Source organism: Portunus trituberculatus, chromosome 25 (genome assembly GCF_017591435.1).
Source record: "Portunus trituberculatus isolate SZX2019 chromosome 25, ASM1759143v1, whole genome shotgun sequence".
Taxonomy (NCBI): domain Eukaryota; kingdom Metazoa; phylum Arthropoda; class Malacostraca; order Decapoda; family Portunidae; genus Portunus; species Portunus trituberculatus.
In genome coordinates, this window is record NC_059279.1 from 135,866 (window position 1) to 157,230 (window position 21,365).

The 21,365-nt window shown below is 42.2% G+C and overlaps 1 protein-coding gene across 1 annotated transcript in view; it reads right to left on the reverse strand.

The window, feature by feature from the left end:
* The window catches only part of LOC123508687 (twitchin-like), a 166,660-nt gene that overhangs the window by 37,848 nt on the left and 107,447 nt on the right, over positions 1–21,365 (reverse strand). Inside the window, 27 exon segments of the mRNA XM_045262547.1 lie at positions 1,467–1,591; positions 1,825–1,987; positions 2,110–2,249; positions 2,493–2,657; positions 2,775–2,915; positions 3,195–3,348; positions 3,590–3,717; positions 3,977–4,112; positions 4,496–4,659; positions 5,078–5,207; positions 5,609–5,778; positions 6,222–6,372; positions 6,642–6,769; positions 8,544–8,743; positions 9,006–9,135; positions 9,250–9,397; positions 9,590–9,753; positions 10,023–10,304; positions 10,822–11,124; positions 11,361–11,502; positions 12,304–12,408; positions 13,411–13,574; positions 14,322–14,458; positions 17,387–17,413; positions 18,206–18,359; positions 18,812–18,986; positions 20,880–20,909. Coding sequence (XP_045118482.1) covers positions 1,467–1,591; positions 1,825–1,987; positions 2,110–2,249; positions 2,493–2,657; positions 2,775–2,915; positions 3,195–3,348; positions 3,590–3,717; positions 3,977–4,112; positions 4,496–4,659; positions 5,078–5,207; positions 5,609–5,778; positions 6,222–6,372; positions 6,642–6,769; positions 8,544–8,743; positions 9,006–9,135; positions 9,250–9,397; positions 9,590–9,753; positions 10,023–10,304; positions 10,822–11,124; positions 11,361–11,502; positions 12,304–12,408; positions 13,411–13,574; positions 14,322–14,458; positions 17,387–17,413; positions 18,206–18,359; positions 18,812–18,986; positions 20,880–20,909 — 4,056 coding nt within the window.

Genomic DNA, 21,365 nt, shown 5'->3' on the forward strand with positions numbered 1-21,365 from the left:
ATGAAAATCATAAACACTTGAATCCGAAGAAGTGTGGTTACTCATCGTGTTCATGTAACAAAGTAACTACACTTAATCTGAATTCACTGTAGATTTTCAGGAAAAAGAGTGGACAGATAGACCTGAAGACCGTGATTGTACTGTAGTAAACTGTGCATGGGTGGGTAGGATGTGTCTGAGGGACAGGGACACACAACACGACACAACACAACACAGCATAACATGGCTCTACATAGGTCATGCATCCCTTCAGCCCACTGCAGCACCTCACAACTGCTGCTGCTGCTGGTGCTTCTGCTTCCATCATTCCTGCTTCTGCCGTTCCCCTTACACCCTTCCAATCTCTGTACATTCCTCCCGTCCTCCCAACCCACAAGGGACACAACTACAGTGCTATGAAACAAACAAGGACTGGACAAAGCAAAAAGATGCACAAACAAGCAAATAGACACTCATAGGATTCTCTCCATATACAAACAAGGGCAAAAACCAATGGGAAAAATTGGCAAAGGTGAAAGATGCAAAAATCAGTTGTTTACTGCTTTTTGCCTCTTATACAAATATAATTGATAAAAACACAAAATTCTGTCCTCAGTGAAAAGTTGTTAGCAAGCAGGAACAAAGGAAAACATGAAGGGAATTGGGAGAACAAAATGAATTGGAATGTGTTAATAAGTGAGTAAAAATGATGAATGTTGTGGCGACTCAAAAAGGTTAATTCTTCAAAATTGCGATAAATATGAGTAACAGAATGATGGAACAAAGAGTGAACTGGCAAAAATAAACATAAAATAAAGATCTTTCACTGTATGGGTGAAAGAAAATGTCCTGAAATAGATAACATTAACGGCAGTACATGTGTCAGTTCAGGTCCATCGTTATTTTGCCATAAGCTAAATCTTCCCAGTGCTCATTGTATTGTCCTCCTGGAATGGTCTTTGCAGTATTCTTTTCTCATTACCTGTGTCTGTTGTAATGTCATCACACCACCACCATGTCATTTCCTTTACCATATTGCCATTATGTCCTTTAGTCATGCTTCTTCTTTACCATATTTCAAGTACATAAGGGTATAGTCTTAATAAAGGCTTACACACCATTCATTCATTGAAATCACTACTGTTTTTTTCACTGCTAACATCTCCAATCACTCATTCTTGCTGGTTATCCTCTGATATTCATTCATACATAGTTGCTTTTTATGAGTTATTGCTATTTTTTTGGTAATGATATATTCACCTTTAATCTCCATCATTCTATACTCTTATCACTTGAACATTCTTTTTATACTTTTATTTTCCAACAAAATCATTCTATTTGCTGTTATTAGTTATTTTTAAGTCCATCTATCTTGTACCCTCACTCATGATACTGGCAACAAATCCATTTGCAGCCATTCACAACTATGACCACTAACAAATCCACTTTTCTTGAACTTCACACTGACACTTGGCCTCCACACTCACCTTGCCCTCAACGGTCCATTCGGTGGATGGCTTTGGCTCACCAATGATGTCAATGTCGTACAGGTGCTGCTGGCCAACCTTCAAGATTATGTCCTTGACATTGGTACGGTCAATGCGTGGCTTGCCTAGAGGAGGATGAGTGGGTGAGAAGAGACCAAATGTGATGTGAAATTAAGTATAGCATCATGGCTTACTGAAGTGATGATATATTTTTTACTTCCATGGAAAAATGGAGAAGTGACAAACTACAGAGATATATATGACAGAGGAAATGTGATGCAAAATTAAGGATACTATCATGGCTTACTGAAGTGATATGGCTTAGAAAGAGGAGGAAATGGGTTTGTGCATTACTTACGATAGCGGGCGCGGGCAGTGTGTGGCAGGGTAGTGTCTGAGGGATCACCAACGCCAGCCTTGTTGACAGCTCTGACACGGAACTCATACTTCTCACCCTCCTTCAAGCCATTGATGGGGCCCTCACAGGTGTTGCCCTTGATCTTGCCCACCTCTTCAAATTTCTGCATCCACGGATAATAGAAGATATAAGAAAATTTTCATGGCGAGATAGAATATGGAAAAGGGACTTTACATTATGCACCACAATGAATCAACAGGAACTCAAGATGCAAGGGACACTCACATCACCATCCTTAGGCTTCATCTCCAGCACGTAGCCAGTGATGGGAGCACCACCGTCCCTGATTGGTGGGTCCCACTTGAGCTTCACAGAGTTCTCATCAAAGTCCACAATCTCAGGCAAGCCGGGAGGTCCAGGTTTGTCTGTGAATAGTAAAAAAGTCAGATTTGAAGTAAGATAGTAATTTGATATATTTGCTTTTACTTTTAAGGAGTAATGTGAAAATGTAACACAGTGACAGTAATGTGAAACAAAAAAAATTTACTTCTTCCTTATTTGTGCATAAGCAATGAGTGCTGTATAAGAGTTATATGAGTAAACAAACATTTCTTTACAACTAGTTTTCTAATTCAAAAGTGAAATCTGAAAAATCAGGAATAACTTACCAAATGGATCCTTGGCAAGGATAGCACGGTCGCCATCCAGAGGGTCAGACTCTCCCTCATCATTGACGGCCTTCACACGGAACTCATACTTGTGTCCCGGCTCCAGGCCAGTCACCTCCAGCTCTGGGTTATCCCCATCAGTGCGGCCACATGGCACCCAGCGGCCTACGAAACAAGCAAACATGGTTTTCTTGCAAGTCACTAACAGATTTTCACAATTTCACAATCAAGTCTGTAGCTCTTTTTATATTACTTCACTTGTAGCACAACCATGACCCTTACCTGTGGTGACATCCATCTTCTCCACCACATAGCCATCAATGGGAAGGCCACCGTCATCCTTGGGCTTCTCCCACTTGAGTTTACAGCCCTCCTTGTGCACATCAGACACCTCCAGGGGACCTTCAGGCCTGGCAGGGCGGTCTGTGGGGAACAGTAGAGAGGTGTGAAATGATTCATAATGAAGCTACATCATTGTCTCCAAATAACATACTATGGTGAAGTGGAAAAAATATAATCTAATGTACTTAAAGCTATTTTCAAGGTTTATTTTATTTTTTCTTGTCCTAAAGACATATGTTATCTAAAAATGTATTCTTCCTTGAGATCCATCCATAACATTAATACAGGAAATGGTGATTCAAGTTAAATGATGAACAATTATTTTACAGTGTCACTTAAGTTGTGCAGACCAAGACTCACCCAGCACCACAATCTCCAGGTCAGCCTCATCAGTGCCTGAATCATTCTTGGCATGGATCTTGTAGATGCCGGTGTGACGCCTCTCACAGTCATTGATGGTGATCTTGGTGAGGTAGTCTTCACCCTGTATGATGTAGTTCCCACCAGTCTCCACCTGATGCACAAAGAAACACGGATGAGGAAATCTGCTTGGCTTTCAACAGTACCTCATACATTTACAATCTTCCACAAATGCTTAATTTTCATATTCATGTACTCATTTATACAAAGAGCAATTAGTGGTTTGAATTTAACAATAATATTTCTCCAACTGATCAGTAAATCACACCATACAATAACACTAATAGATTTCCCATTGGTCATTACTTTATCTCAGGGTTACATCCATCACTCACCTTCTTGTTCTTCAGGGACCAAGTGATCTCTGGAGGAGGTTCACCCTTGACGTCAACCTCCAAGTGTATCTTCTTGGAGGCTCGAATGACAATCTTCTTCAGCTTGTCACGGTTGATGTGAGGCTTCACTGATGGAGAGAGGAAAAGTGAGTTATGGAGAACAAAGGAAGTAAATGAATGCTCCTAAAGGAAAACAGGTATAGGAAACTTGCAGTGTAATCAAATTTTTGATAATACTGTATTATGTTATAATTTCTTATTCCACTTCTTATTTTTTACTATTCCTTTTCACCCTCCTCAAGAATTTTATTTTCTCTCTTTACTTTACTTTCTCCTGCCTTACTTTCACTCTGATCTCTTCTTTCTCCTCCTGCTACCCATACTTACGGAATCTGGCCTTGGCTACATGAGGCTTGGTGGAGTCAGAAGGCTCGCCGGGACCAGCCTTGTTGACGGCCACCACACGGAACTGGTAGGTGTTGCCCTCCTTCAGGCCAGGCACTCTGCACTCTGTCTTGGGGCCCTGGTGGTGGTGTAGGGGGTTAAGGATGTGCAGGGAGGGAAGATTTTAGAGTCTAATTTTGATTTATATGGGGTTTCTATGCTTATAGATACTGTACAATTTCTTTGTAATTGTTAGTCTTCATTATCAACAGATCAGATGTAAGAATATAAGCAAATAAGGGAGGCTGCAAGAAGCCATCAAGCCTACACATAGCATTCCCTGACATATATACAAGAACTGAACCATTGATATACTAATAGCAACATTTAATATAATCCACTTAAACACAATAGTATTACTAAAGTTCACTCAAATTACTTATGTTATAAAATGACTATACACATCTATTGATATCCAGCTGTAGAGAAGAAATACAAACAGTGACTCATGCTAAGCCTCACCTCTGATTCATGGATAGGCTCCCAAGATCCATAGCGTTCCTTCTTCTCAATGATGTATTTGGTGATGGGAGCGCCACCAGTGTCCTTAGGAGGGTCCCACTTGAGGTCAACACGATCCACATCCCAGTCCACAATGTCTGGGGTGCCTGGTTTGCCTGGGATACCTGTGAGGGAGTGTGGAGTCAATTAAGATCATAAGGATTGGTAGAAAAAAGGTGGAAAGAATATGATTGGTGGGCGAGAAAATATGAAAAAGGTGAATAAAAAAATGTTATGGAGTCAATTGAAGATTAAAGTGAAGGGAAAGAAAAAGAAGATGGAATTTAAACAAATTTCAATCATAAAGAGTTATAAATGCCAAATTAAAGAGAACACAAGAGAAAAGATGGAAAGGACTAAATTCTAATCAGGAAAAAACACTCACCAAATAAAAGAAAGAGGAGAGAAATAAAAGAAAATCTTGATTAAGAACAAATCAGAAATGAAATAACAAAAAAAAAAAAATAAATAAATAAATAAATTAAAAAAAAAATAAAGAAATGAAAGCAAATTCAGTGAGAAAGCAAGCAGGAAGACACTCACTGAAGGGATCCTTAGCCAAGACAGCGTGGTCGGTCTCAAGAGGCTCAGATTCTCCCTCATCGTTGACGGCCTTCACACGGAACATGTACTCCTTGCCCTCCTGCAGCCCTGGAACGTCCATGTTGGTGTCCTGTCAAGGGGAAATGATTTTAAGATCCTCCATTGGTTGTTACTCTTTTATTTGAACTCCTATTCTTTGTGGCACATTTAATATCCTTTTGCACCTTATTTTTTGCTTCCTGTATCTTTGCTCCCTACTACAACTACGTTATTTCCCTACTTGTTTTCTTTTCCTTCAATGTTTTTGTTCTTTTATTCTTTTTTGCTTTTATTTTCTACCCGACTTCTCCATACCCTTTATCTTCACTACTTATTTTCTCTTCCTTATTCTTTTACCTCTTCTGCTATTTCTCTCTCTTCTTTTTTTCCTACACTGTTCCTCCAAATCCTATATCTACTAGAGCCACAATAACAAACTTACTCTCTCCTGCTACTTTTACAACACCAAATGCACACCAAGTCAGTACCCACCTTGGTCCTGCCAACGGGAACCCAGCGGCCAGTGATGGGGTCCTGCTTCTCCACCAGGTACTCCTTGATGGGAAGGCCACCATCATCATCAGGCTTCTCCCACTTGAGTTTGCAGCTCTTCTTGGTGACATTGGAAACCTTGAGAGGACCTTTAGGTTTCGAGGGGCCAGCTGAAGATGAAAGAGCGATGGTGAAGGTTTGTAAAAGTCCAGTACAAGAGTAGAAAAAATGAGTAAATAGAAAGTAAGAGGACTAGCAAGTGTACAGCAGGTAGGCAGAAGGAATGAGTGAACAGAAAGACTAATGGCTTCTGAAGAGAACTTATGTAGTTTATGAGAAGTGTTTTGATAAATCTTTCCATGTACTATCAAGTTTTTAATCTAGATACTCATCAATACTATTAAAAAGCCAGCCTTATTTTAGAAAACTCCCAGAAAATTAGTTTTTTCATATGTTTAACAACTTGTTTTAAGAAAGTTCCCAGTAACATTATAAGAAATATGTCAGTCTTATCTATGAACACTGAGAGGATGACAACATTTTTCTGTTTAATTTTTTTTTGTTTAGTATCCAGGACAATTAGTAAAAGTCATTCTTCTCTTTGAACACTCACAGAGGATGACAATCTCCACTTCAGCCTCGTCTTTGCCATGCTGGTTGGTGGCAATGATCTTGTAAGTTCCACTCTGCTTCCTCTTGGCGTCGACAATGTTGAACTTGGTGTTGTAGTCCACATTGATGATCTCCACATTAGTCTCCTGCACCTGTAAGTGTGGCAGGCATTAATAGATGATGTGGAGTGACTGTATTTGTGGTGATTGCAGTGATGGGCCTTAATCTAATATGTATTGGTTTTATTTACTTTGTATTTTTTATGGTCAATAAAATCTATCAACCTATCTATCTACTAAATAACCAAAAATAAAGAAAAGTAACATATACAAACTATACGAGGGAAACATAGCTGACAATGATAAACACAACAATATATTTTCCTCAGCACAGGAAGACCAAAGGGAGCAAAAACCCTTACCTCCTTCTCCATGAAAATCCACTGAATGGTTGGTGCAGGCTCTCCCTCCACGTTGACATCAAGCTTTACATTGCGTCCAGCCTTGATTGTGGTCTGCTTGAGGTTAGTGCGGTCGATGCGAGGCTTGACTGTTGAAGGACAGGCAGAGGCATAACATCAGCTAACCAGGTTATGGCCGAGTGACAGTCAAGACTCGGTGAGACAGACGGAACGGACGGACAGACGGCTCATTGCAAAGACAAGGGAACCCAAGAGGCGGAGGAGGACTGACTGATTAATGTGGTGAGAAGGCAAGTGTTGGTGGTGGAAAAAAAATCTGTGTGGCAAGTGTAAGGAAAAGTACGAAGACAGATGGACTATTTGTGCGAGTAAGTGAAAAAGTACACTGCTTGGCTGTATGAATCAAGTCAACAACTACCTACTTTTGCCAAATTGGACAGACAAAGTTGTACTGATGTTAGCAGAGTGACAGACTCAAAAAACCTTCATTTAATTTGTGTGCCAGAAAAATAAAAATAGTGAAGTAAACAGACAAAAAAAGACAAGTGTACAAGATATTAAACTAAGGTGTTAAGCTGGAGAGAGTAAATAAATACACTTTATCAGTAGTACATAGAAACAAACAATTAAAAAATATATAGTTGATAGGAACTAAACAAGTAACCTTATATCAAGACACAGAGCCTGACACAATCAACAGGTAGACACAGGAAGCAGCCAAGTAGCACACAGAGGGAACAGGTAACAGATAGTGGAGGAGGTACTCAGGTAACACTCCAGTGACCCAGGAAACATGTTCTGGCCATGTAAAGAGGAGAAAGGAAACACTGGGGAGAAAGGTAACATTTGGATGGATAACATATACCAGCCAGAGGAGGAGGTTGGATAAGGTCACATTTATGAAGGTAACATGTATGGAAGGGATGGGAAAGGTAACATATAGGAAAGGTAACATATATAGGAGTTGGAAAGGCACCATATATAGGGAATGGGAGTAGGAAGGTAACATATATTGGGAAACATAGGGGAAAAGGTAACATATGGTGGCCTGGTATGGTAGGGATGGAAAAGGCAACATGTATGGGAAACAGAGGGAGAGGAAAAGGATAACATATAATGGGAACAGGTAGGGAAAGGTAACATATATCTGAAGGGAAACATGGGATAGGTAACATATAAGGAGAGGTGACATGTATGGGAAGCTAACATAATGGCTGGAATATTTAAGGGAAAGGTAACATAGGGAGGTAACAGGTAAAGTATAGGTAACATCATGGCTTGGTACTGTTTGGGGAATGGTAACATATAATGGCCAGTAACATGTTGGGAGAGGTAACACCATGGGGGTGGTAACATAGAGGAACAAGATGACATGTAAAAGGTGGAAGCAAGGTGTAGTGAAGGGAGAACACAGCGAGGTAACAGGTAACATATATGGGAGGTAACAGGAGGTAACAGGCAACAGCAAAGTAACATATAGTGGTCAGGCAGCACATGTAACAGCTAGTTAACACATAGACCGGCCACTTCACCAATCAGACAGCCGGGTGACACATAGAGAGCAATCTTGTACTGGCTACCAAGATGCATGCAGCAGCCGTGATGACATGCAGCAAGCTGATAACACATATACCCGCCAGGCAAACAGATGACCATATAACAGAGAAGGCCCATGGAACAGATAAGGCCAAAGATAACAGAGATGGCCCATGGAACATAAAGGTCTGGTAACAGGTGACCTATCAAACAAATAACGGCCGAGATAACATAGAAAGGCCGGATAACATAAAGACCGTGGGGAAATGGGACCCCAGTGGCACATGAGGGGAAGGGGAGGATGGGGCTGGGCCAGTGGGGGAAGTGAGGGAGTGGGGAGGGTGACCCAGCGGGGAGGACACTCACGGGCACGATGTTTCACCAGATGGTAGTCTGTGGCCTCTGATTCAGGTGAGTTTCCAGCCTTGTTGACAGCAATCACCCTGAACTGGTACTCAGCACGGTGCTTGAGGCCGCCCACCTTGGTCTCCACGGTGTCGCCGGGTTTGAGCGGCTTGGTAACATCCTGCTTCACCTCGGCAGCAGCCTCCCAGTCAGGCATGTACCTGAGTGGCCGTCCAGGGGCAGTGAGCCTTGCGAACCCTTGCATCACCTCCCATGACTCCCGCCGGACTCATCATTACAAGGGTGTTTAGCAAGGAAGGTTTTAAACACTGGAGTGATAAACTGTATGCCATGGGAGAACTTAATGTTTAGGAAATAAAGTTTTATGGACTGATTAAAGGTATTCTTTTAACAGATACAGCTCTCCATCACCGGCAACTCGGTCCTTGCCACACTCATGCCACTATCAACTATGTATCTCACCTGTCCTTCTTCTGCACAATGTACTTCATGATTGGTGCACCACCGTCAGACTCAGGCACAGTCCACTTCAGATCAACGGACTTGTTGTCATAGTCGATGATCTCTGGACGGCCAGGAGCCTTGGGAACATCTAGAAGAGGACACAGATGTCATGGTAAGAATGTGTTGTGACAGGCTGCTGGGGAGATAAGGAAATGCCAAGATGAAAAGTGAAGTGTAGAGAAGTGAGGAGAGAGGTACTTACCGAAGGGATTCTTGGCTAGGATGGCTTGGTCAGCCTCCAGAGGCTCTGAGTCACCCTCATCGTTGACGGCAGTGACTCGGAACTTGTACTGGTGGCCAGGCTCAAGTCCCTCCACATTGAAGAAGGGAGGAACAACAGCACCAGGGCACTGCAGGACAGAACCACATTTTGATTAGTGAAAAATATTTTGTGTAAATGTAGGCATCCATTTCACCAGGCAAATGAAAAAGTTTGAATTACAAGAAGAATGGAAAAACTTCTCATTTAGCATAAAACTATGAAAAGAATATACTTTAAATATTTAGAAAGCATAGTAATGAGAATGGAATGAGCCACTCACCTTGCCACATCGGATCCACTTGCCGGTTGCCAGATCCATCTTCTCAATCTCGTACTCCTTGATGGGCAGGCCACCGTCATCCTTCGGCTCTTCCCACTTGAGGGTGCAGCCAGTGTCATGAATGTTGGACACGTCAAGAGGGCCCTGGCACTTGGCTGGTTTGCCTGTGGGTGATGAATGCAATGGGATGAAGATAACAAATTCATAAGTGCAAAGTGCACACTATCAAATATCCAGTGTTGACAAAATATGGTAATAGCAAAATTGTTCAGTAGTTTTCTTTAGCAGTAAACAATATTTGATGCTAGAGTGTTAAAGAATAATGCAGTCTGACCATGCTTTATATTCTGAAAGTCTTGTATTAATTTCTTACTCGTTACATAAAATTTTACAACCTTCACCCATCACACTCCTGGGCAGCCTTTCTACTCACCCAGCACCACCAGCTCCACGGTCTCAGTATCCTTGCCATTGCGGTTCTCAATCTTCAGAGTGTACAGTCCAGCATCCTTCCTCTTGGCATTAGTGACAGAGAACTCAGTGTGGTGGTCGGTGTTCTCAATGTTGATGCGGTCAGAGCAGGACACCACACTCTCCTTGAAGATCCATTCCACATCTGGGTCTGGTTCACCAATGTAGTCTACCGCCCATTTGTGGCTGCGTCCTACCTTGATGGTCACAGACTTGAAGTTGGTGCGATCAATGCGAGGCTTCACTGTGGAGGAAGAGAGACTAGGGTGAGCAGGCAGGGGTGGAGAGAGAGAGAGAGAGAGAGAGAGAGAGAGAGAGAGAGAGAGAGAGAGAGAGAGAGAGAGAGAGAGAGAGAGAGAGAGAGAGAGAGAGAGAGAGAGAGAGAGAGAGAGAGAGAGAGAGAGAGAGAGAGAGAGAGAGAGAGAGAGAGAGAGAGAGAGAGAGAGAGAGAGAGATTAGGTGGGTAGGTAGGATACTAAGGTGAGGAGCTAGAAAGAGAGACTAGGGTGAACAGATAAGAGGAGAGATTAGTGTGAACAGGAGAATGATAGCGATATCTAAAGAGAGGAATGGAGTGAGAGTTAGCAGAGAAGTGATGTCATATAAAAGGGCAAGGAAATAATACAGTAACTTTTAGATCTGCTGAGGAATGAGTTAGTAAATGTGTGGTGACAAAAAAATAAAGAGTAGTAGAGGAAGTACATACAAACTAATCAATGGAAACACTCAGGAGTAATAACAATAAACACCCAAATACTCACAGTTCTTATGTTTGCACTTGTGGTTGTCGGTGGGTTCTGAAGCCTCACCAACACCAGCCTTGTTAGCAGCACGCACTCGGAAGCTGTAGATGGTTCCCTCCTTCAGGCCGGGCACCTGCGCCTCACAGTTGGTGTCCTTGGTCTGCACAACTTCCTTCCATTCCAGGGAGTGCTTGTCCTTCATCTCAACGTGGTAGTGTGTGATGGGGCGGCCACCGTCCTTCTCTGGGGGTGTCCAGCGCAGCACCACCATCGTGTTATCGTAGTCGATGATTTCGGGTTTGCCAGGACGACCCGGTTCATCTGTATGGGTAGGATCATTAGTATTTGCCCCCCTCTCTCTCTCTCTCTCTGATTACTTTGATTAAGGCTGATTCCTAGTTCATCTTGTAAAAGGTTAATTTCTGAGTAGGTGGTGCTTTTTTTTCATTCTTCCACTCAGCTGAGAACAATATTCAACATAGCTAAGGATGTGACTACATTGAACATGCACCGACTCTCCAAGACTACAGTACAGGGCATTCCCCAGGCTAACTCACCGTAAGGGTTGCGAGCTGTGACTGGCTCATCATTCTCCAGAGGCTCAGACTCTCCCTCTTTGTTGACGGCTTTCACACGGAACTTGTACTTCTTTTTCGGTGTGAGGCCATCAACAGTGAACTCCTGCTTGTCAGGACCGATCTGATGACAAAGTAAAGGTCAGATATACACTCAATGTACCTGACACCAGCCTCATCAATACAACAATATGGCTCTCTACCACACTCGTGTCTTATGTAATAGACTCATGGGAAGTGACAGATAATGTGCTATAACTTCCTATATGTGCAAATAAAAATGCAATACAACAAAGATTAATAAATCACAATATAATAAAAAAAGATTTATGTGCATTTTATTGTTTAGTTTATTTCACTAAGTTTATTTATTCATCAAGAATTTTAGAGAAATTTATTACTGCTTACTTCTGTGGTAATCTGACAACAAATAGCATAAAGAACCCTGCAGTAAATTATTTTCCAAGATACTTACTAAAATACTTCAGAACAAAGAGTAGCATTAATGATACTGTATACTGTACTGTGTTAACTACTGGTGTACATATGGAGGGCAACATTAATAACAGCACAGTAGAGGTGGAGGGGATGTGGAGAGCTCTGGTGGATCTCAAATGTAGTGTGAGATATTGAAATATTCCTACAAGGATGCAGTGTTACTATGGATATCCTCAAAGGCAGTAGTGTCAAGGCTATGGCGAGTGGAGAAAAGTGGATGAAATGTTGGTAGATGTACAGAAACAACAGAAATGATACCAACATACAAAGCAGTCACAAAGTATATAGAGATGAATTACATATACAACTACATCCATTAGATACATGTTGGAGAAGTAAGAAAAGATACAAAAATACTGCAATGTATTGGAAGGAAGGGTACAAATATATAATGTTGGGGAAAGGCATCACATCTAGAAAGTGTCACCTGAACTTGTAACCCCAAAGACTTAGGTTGGTCTTCTGAGGGACCCTTTTCTGGGGGTGCTGAAGGGTCCTCTGACAGAGTGGCTCGCTGGGGAGCATCAATGTACTGCAGCAGACGGAAGGGACGGACGAGAGGGAAGGGATGGGACGGGACAAGGGAAGACAGGGACAACAACAGGTTAAATTGTGCAATGTAATGTATGAGGAAAGTTCAGATTATCCTTGGAGACTCTTTTCTCTACTTCTGCTCTGTCTCTGTTGCCTGCTGTGTGTGTGTGTGTGTGTGTGTGTGTGTGTGTGTGTGTGTGTGTGTGTGTGTGTGTGTGTTTGATCTGCTGCAGTCTCTGACGAGACAGCCAGACATTACCCTACGGAACGAGCTCAGAGCTCATTATTTCCGATCTTCGGATAGGCCTGAGACCAGGCGCACACCACACGCTGGGACAACAAGGTCACAACTCCTCGATTTACATCCCGTACATACTCACTGCTAGGTGAACAGGGGCTACACGTGAAAGGAGACACACCCAAATATCTCCACCCGGCCGGGGAATCGAACCCGGTCCTCTGGCTTGTGCCGCGCCTAACCACTGAGATATCGTGTGTGTGTGTGTGTGTGTGTGTGTGTGTGTGTGTGTGTGTGTGTGTGTGTGTGTGTGTGTGTGTGTGTGTGTGTGCTGGTGAAGGGATAACACTGAACACAAGACAAATTAAGACAATACAAGTAAAACGTGCTGTATGTTGAATAGAAAACTTATGTTTTTACTGTATTTAAGTACAGTTTTTGATCTGGCAGTCAGTGTATATTGTTCTGTAGCTAGCAATGAACAAGGACTGTGTTTGGACATTACATCACAACCACATACACATAAACAAATAAAGGAATATCCCAAAAACCAGCCACAAATACATCATACAAGAACACAGGATGCCCATGGATCATCACAGGGAGACATAAACATACTCAACTCGCAAAACAATCACAAAAAACTTATCAATCACAAGAAACACAAGATACACAACACACAACACCATCAAGTACCCAGCACATACAACACACTCACTACACCTAACACAAGACCCAGACACAACAGACTCAAGGCCTCACCTCTCCAGCGGGCACCCAAGCACCTGTGTCCAGGTCCATCTTCTCAATGACATAGCCTTCAATGGGCAGGCCTCCATCATCCTTGGGCTTCTTCCACTTGAGCTTCACGTGGTCAGCGCGAATCTCCTCAGGGAAGAGAGGACCTTCAGGGCGCATGGGCTTGCCTGCAGGAGGAAGGACTTATATGAAGGAATTTGATTTATCTGAAGGAGGTGGATTTTTCTGAAGGAATTGTGGATTTATCAGGACAGGGTGAATTTATCTGAAGATGAAACTATTTGTCTGAAAGAATTGGATCATCTTAAGGTCCTGAATTTACTTGAAGAAGGAACCTGATTAATCTGAAGGAATAAGATTTATCTGAGATGTGAAATGGGTGTATTTGGAGAAACTAAATTTATCTGAAGGGTTGTCTGAAGGGAAGTAAATCCATCTGAAGGACTTCTATCTATGTGAGGAAGGGCCTTCATTCATCTGGTAGTGGCTCAGGCTGATATGAATATCCTTTAATTTTGCACAACTAAAGTACCTGACCAAAAATGATCTTGAATACTTGGACGACCATGGAGCTAACAGTGTATACAGTTTACTATAACACATGGATAGGCTGATATGTCGAGGTAAATACTTGCGACAATAAAAAAAAATTGTGGAAGAGAAAAAAGACAATCTAGATCAGCCATCTGGGACAGTGTTAATGTAAATGTATACATCACATAATACTACTTAGTACCAAATTAGCATGATATACTGTGAGATGTTGGAGAGAGGCAGCTATAAACGAAACACATACGTATATACGAGACAGGAAGAGACATGCATGAGACAAAACAATCTTACTCGTTCAGATAAATACATAGAGAAATGAACAAAAAAGAAAGGAAAAGGAGAGGGTAAGACACAATACGTACCCAGGATCACCACATCAGCCTCCTCCTCGCACTCGCCCACGGAGTTGACGAGACATAGCTTGTACTTGCCAGTGTCTGGCCTCACGCCCTTCCTCAGGGTGAGCACTGTGTTCCTCTCGAACTGCTCAATGGTGATCCTACCCGAAGAACATCAGATTAGCATCATGTTGGGTGGAGGACGGTGGGAGAAGAGGTCAGCAGAATGGTGAGAGAAAGGGAAACTTTGGTGGGTTTGTAACTGTTGATTCGAGTCAGTTCTTCCGCTTGAGTGAAACTTTGACTCGATCCTACATAGAGAGGCCAATGGGTATTTTGACGGGAAGTGATGTACACGATGTACTGTGGGGATGTAATGGATAATGTGTACGTATACATGTTGAAACCTACACGATAACGACTTGGACTGAGCTACCACTAGTTACTAAATGACGAGGTTTCAGTTGCTTCAGTCGGTACAATCGTCAGGTGGTCAGTGACTTCCTAGAGCGGCGGAGCGTCACAGTGATGCCATGTTGGTAAAGAAATACTGACCACAACACTAATACAACATCTATAACACGTGCAAGGGGACAACTGACAGGACGATGAAGGAGGGAACAGACGTAATCACCAAGAAAGGGGAAGAAGACAAGTTTCGTCATGTGTATTGCGAACATACGTAATATTCAAACTATCTATGTTACACGACATACTCGACTATCGTTCTCATGAGACTAGGGACACTAGGTATGAGTACTAAGTAACTGTCTGACATCACTAGGGACATACAAGACGAAGAGGGACTTCACTGACTCACTACTCGGACACGGGACACTGCATGATCATGACGCTGGACACATGACAACCATCACCATGACTGATGCGTGAAGGAGGGACACTGGTGTCACATAAAAAAACTTACACATCTGAATTAAGTTTTGCTTCTTCATAGACATGCAGCTTACGAACGTTGAAAGTCTAAAAAGTCATGCACTTAATTAAACCTACTGCTGGTTTATATTGATGCTCTAGTTAATTAAGTAATGCGCGCCTTATAAAAGCTCTTAGCACTGTTAGCTGTATTTAGATACCTAATTTCTTAGCTGCTTTATCACACGAGTCAGTTAATGTACAGCGTATAGCATTGAGTCACTCATACACGTAACTGTTCTCTGCACCTCGCCGCTTTGAGAATGAGGACCACGCGGCAAGAAAGGCACAGGTGACAGCCTTGACCAGCGTTCCCGTCACCTGAGCGCCTTCAGTGACACATGATCTTGTTCTCAAAGGGTCGGTGACAAGAGACGCGGCAGCTGCTCTTCTGAGACTACTAGTTGCTACTCGATCTTTACACGGTTGCTCATTACTATATTCCATCTATGTTCTGAACTTAAGACATATTAAAAAAAAAAAGTGTAACTGTTTCTCTCTCGATTACAGGTGTTAGAAAAGAGAAATAGGGAGAGTGTGCAGTGAGTAAGGAACACTAGAGCGTCATTCAGAGGAGCTAGAGCCGCGTCCTTTGGACACATAACACAGATCCACGCCCACCCACCCATGCACTGACTGGCGACATGCCAACCGAAAGCCTCGCAGTGCCCGGCTTGAAAATCAAAGATCAGCCTGATGCCCAAGACTTCCCGTGTGAAAAGCGCTTCATGTGTGTCCGCAGGCAGGGTACTTCAGTCAGTGCTTCATTTCATCTCTGAACTGAAGCACCTCTTATGGGTAACGAAATGACTATGAAGCACAATTTTGGCATACAGAAATCATGAATTATATTTTAATCAAAATAACTTTCCATTATTACCACTAGATAGTCCTAAATGATCTTCAATTAAGATATGGCCAATAAACAAATACATAAGATTTACTCTCTTTCAAAAGAAGAAGAAAAAAAAAAAAACTTGTATCTCAATTTTACAAATTTTCGCCATAACAGCGTCTTGTAGCAGCAAATGAAGTGAACAAAGGATAAATAGCACGAAATGCCATCCATCCCTGGGGACACACGTTAGGAAATGTTTTGGAGCAGGCTATCAGTTTTCAGTTCTGGGTCTGCGCGTGAGGCGCCTCTGGGGAAGATAGGACGTCATGGCTTCAAATTCCCAGAGTATCGCCGAACGTGGGACGGAGGAAGAAGCTGCCGATTCTTACTTCCTGAGTTTGAGTATTAAAGGACCGTATTTTGAGACGCTTCTGGCTGCACCTCACCTACTTTCAAAAGGCTCTGCTTGAAACCACGTTGGTTTTTAAGGATTTTTTTTACGGTTCTAAAGACAGATTAGCAAGATTTCTACTTTAAGAACAAAAGAAACAATCTTGAGAACCGGGGTAATGATTTCTATGGCCTTTAAAAATATTCGTGGTAAGGGAGCAAAGCTTTTCTAAATACGGAGCATACTAGGAGACAAAAAATTCTTGTGTTGTCTTTTGAGCAGTATATCTTCCTCCGCCACGACGCTTTAACACGGCTCTTGTTGTTGTATTGTACTGTGTGTCAGTGTGTAACTGTATGTGTGTTGCGAGCGACGATTGCAAAGAGCATATACAAGTTTAATGTATTAAAAAAAAAAAAAAAAAAAAAAACATCATCAGGAGTCAAGAAAACACGTTAGGGATATGGAAAAAAATAGTAGTTTGGAAAATTGGTTTAAAAAAAGAGGTGGTGTGCGAGACGCCAGAAAAAAAAAATGGATGGGTGTAGAAAGGATATATATATATATATATATATATATATATATATATATATATATATATATATATATATATATATATATATATATATATATATATATATATATATATATATATATATATATATATATATATATATATATCAAAAAAGGAAAAGTCAAGTACATGAAACAATGAAATACAAAAACAAAGGGGTAAAAATGTGAATTCCTGTAAAAGATCCACCGTAGAAAAAAATCGCAAAAAAAAAAAAAAAAACGAGAGAGAGAGAGAGAGAGAGAGATTCAACAGGAGTCGTAATGTAATTGTGTGTGTGTGTCTACGTGTGTTAAACCAAATATCCAGAGAAAATGTTAAATGGCACAAAGAAACCTCATGAGAAGAGTCACCTGCGGCAGTTGTATGGGTCGCCGAGCCTGTAAGGAAAGGTATTGTTTCATTGGCGTGCCTCAAGGGGCCACCTGACACCCTCTTCTCTACCAGATCATCCTGTGAGTCTCAAAAGCCTCAGATAACTTTGCCTTGCTTCAGCAAATCTTTATCTTTGTTCTGCTCCTCTCATTATCTATCTCTCTTCCTCCAGTTCTCTACTATAATATTTATCTACTGGAGTTAGAGTAGGAAGATATCTATATGTTATTACTCTATTTTCGTGATTCTCGTTCTCTGTAAGAACTCCCAAAAGCCAATTCAAGGTATAGCAGGTAATAGAGATAACTGGCTCAGAAAGTTATACTGCTACTGTTTCTCTCTAACTGTTCTAGTGGTGATAAAAATCTGCGTTCTCCATACCCTAAGTTACAGCTAATATTCTTTTACATGTAGAGGAGGATGCGTCCGTCATACGTTTTCAATCTCCTCGTCACGTCATCTTTAAGTCTTGCTGCTGTGTGATAACTTCTGGATAAGTCGAGTCTCTGTAGTTTTAATATTCATCACTTATCACGGTGGCAGTCCACTTTGCTCTGGTCTGTTTACTCTTCGAGTCTATAAATCAAAAGCAACTGTACAGATCAGGTCTCTGGTTTGGGTCTGTTGGTCTGCTCAGTGACGCAGCGTGGAGTCAACTCACCTCAGTCATGTCTCCTCTTGTGTTCGTCTCCCAGAGGTCATTTTCCTTCTCACCTTCGTTACATTCTCTTTTTAGTCTCCTAGAAAAGTCACTTTCATTTTGGTCGAGTGTGTTCCCCTATGGGTTCAGTTCTTACCTTTCCTCCTCATCGGGCTGGATCTCTTTGTCATCCTTCTTCCAGATGACGGTAGGCTCAGGTTCACCGGCATAGCGCACGTCCAGCTTGAACAGTTGTGTCTTCTTGATCACAATGTTCCTGAACTCCTCCTTGTTGATCACGTATGGCTTCACTGTGGGCGGGTCGGCGAAAGATTAGTGATTTGCTATGGCTTCCCAAGCTATTTTCTCCTACTTCTCTATTTTCTTAATGGTGAGCCGTTAAAGCCTAGTTAACTTATATTTTTCGTATATCTTACTTTCGGGGTTATTTCCAAGAAATCTTATCTAACTCATACTTTTCTATATTATAATGGATTTTCTGGGCATTCAGTAGCGGCTCAGTTTAAGAAGGGAAAGCTGCTGTTTCATAACACACTTCAGGCTTTTCCCTAATTTAATTGTTTTGTTTCCTTTTCTTTTCCTGGGAGTCTTTTTTTTTCTATTAGCAAGCTAATATTAGAAAGACAACTAGAAATTTTAAACATCAAACTTAGATGATCACAAGAGGAAAAGAAAACCAACATTAAGATCTCAAACACTAAAGAATCATAAGGAGAACCAGTTTTAGTATCAGTGGCCTTACCGAAGCGGTGTTTGGCCTGGATGGGCTTGGTAGGGTCGGACGGTTCACCAGGACCTGCCTTGTTGACAGCCCTAATCCTGAATTCGTACTGGTTGCCCTCCTTCAGGTTGGGGATGGTGCCCTCCAGCACGTCTCCTTGGATCTCGTGACCCATGGCCCAGTCAGAGAATCGGTCCTGATGGAAGGTGTGAGGTGAGGTGGCGTAGGCGAGCAAGGGTCAGGCCAAGTGTGGATTTGTAGTGTATTAATCTATCACTAAATTCGCTGTATATTCTTTCTTTCTCTCGGTATTAAGTGACTGGAATGAAGTTTTAGTGAAGTTACGTAGAAGCTAACATCACTATTATTAATGTTTCTTGGTCCGTCTGGGAGGAATGTTTAACAAATACTAAAAAAAATCAAGCTCTTGGAATGACTTCTTTACTGACACCATTTTTAAAATGACTTCAGGTGTTCTTTAATGTAATAAATCTCTGAGGACACTGAGGTTATTTATATTAATTTTCACGAAAAGCTAAGAGGGAATGAATTACGGTAACCAAGGAGTGTAGGGAGCCATGGGGGGGCGTGTATGTGTTGCGGTGGAGTTGGGAGTGTTGCGGGAACCGCCGCACCGTGAAGACGGACAGAGAAATGAAGAGGCTGATCTGAGCGTAAAAAAAAATGGATCAGTGAGGAGTAAAGAACGGCAACCACCACACCATCCATTATCCTTTCACCTCCACCACCACCACCACCGTCACCAGGGCCATCCCACACGCCGTCCCTGGCTGCGTGTTGGGGTTCTACAAGGCCCGTGGAGAAGGGAGGAGGATCGGGAGGGAGGGAAGGAAGGTGTGGGAAGTTACCGTGAGTCTCCACCCGCGGCAGTGGAATCGAAAAAGGAGGATTCCACTACAATGATCCTTCAGCAGCATGGCAAATGGTGTTGGGGGACGCTAAGACTGCACACTACATCCTCGACTAATTATAGCTCTTTTCATTCTGTGTCATAGCTAAGAAGGAGTGAATTGACTGATGAGTTCACGTCATTGCAAAGAGAGAGAGAAAAAAAAAGTGACCATTGAAGGAAAAACAAATACTGATGCTTGTCTTTTTTTGAAGTGTGCAGCGAGGGTCGTGTGAGGCGCAGCGTCTCCCGGACAAGGACTGCTGACGAAAGGCTCGACAGCAGTGAGTGGTTCAGCGTGAAGTGCGAAAGCAATGGCAGCGATAGAGCGAGTCGCCAAAATAATCACTCCTTAATATAGTTTATTGTGTGTCCTTGGCCATGTGTAGCCAAGGTGAAGAGTCGTGTTGTTTTACTTATTTATTTTATACTTGTTTATCTACGAATCCTGGAAAAAAGTAGCATTCAAAAGTACACTATTTACTGATTTATTTAGATGCGAAAGTTTTTTTTTTTACGTTGTTAATTATACGGTTTAGAAAAACGAGGTGTGTTAGTGAGGCTTTGAGTACTGCTACGTGGGCCGCGGGAGGAGAGGAAGACACAAATGACCCACTGGAAGAAGAGGATAAATAAGGAAAGGAGGAACGCATCTCACTTTCAGAGGGAGAGAAAATATACTGGTGAAGAGTAACAGTCAGAAGCCGCACTAGAAAATAAATCAGACGAGTACAATGATTTGTTTTATGGTGCGGCTCTGACACCTAGAACAGGACTACGAGGGGCGAGCGTACACCACCGCCGTCCTCTCCGCCGCGGCAACCCAGAGACACTACAGACAATCCTTCGTGGAAAAAAAAAAAAAAAAAAAAACAGTAAATTAAACTGACGAGAATAACATCCCTTGGTACTGAGAAAACTGAAATTATGTCTGATTTTCAAAAGATTTTGACCAAGGAAAAGTAAGTCACCAAGAGAGAAAAGTGACTAAAACAGGGAAGTCAATATAATGCATTGGAATTAAGTTCACTAATGGCTATGTGTAAACTCAGTGACTGGTATCTTCTGGAAGATTATAATGTCCTTAGATGACGGGGTTGCGCGGCGCAGGACAGTGGAGGGCGTCACCTCGGCTCGCACTCAATACTTCACACTACTACTACCTCCTGGGGGCCTTACCACATCTCCGCTTTTGGGCATGGCGCGTGTCTGGGGGCGGGAGGGTAACACGTTAATCGGGGCACTACATGGGGCTCGGCAGGACTGCTCCTTCAGTGTTTATGTATTTGTGTTTAACTGTGTTTTGTCTGAATGTTGCATCTCTGAATCCAAGGAGCTGTCTTGCCTTACGAGCCTCAAGGGAGGAGAGGAGAAAAGGGAGGTCCATTTGGGGATCTCTTGGGGCTACATATCAAAGACTAACACTTGGGTTCACATCAGGAGAAACACAAGTCCCCGTACACCATATTTGGGGCATTGGTGGGACTGCATGAATCTAGAACAATGTGGGACTGCTGGGGCTATATAGCAGTCAACTAACAATTGGGTTCACAAATGGATAAACAATGAATCAGGCTCCTATATTGGACATCTCAGGGGACTACACTTACGGGAAGGGAAAATACAGAGGATCTGGGTATAATCTGAGGACAAGGAGCAAGACAT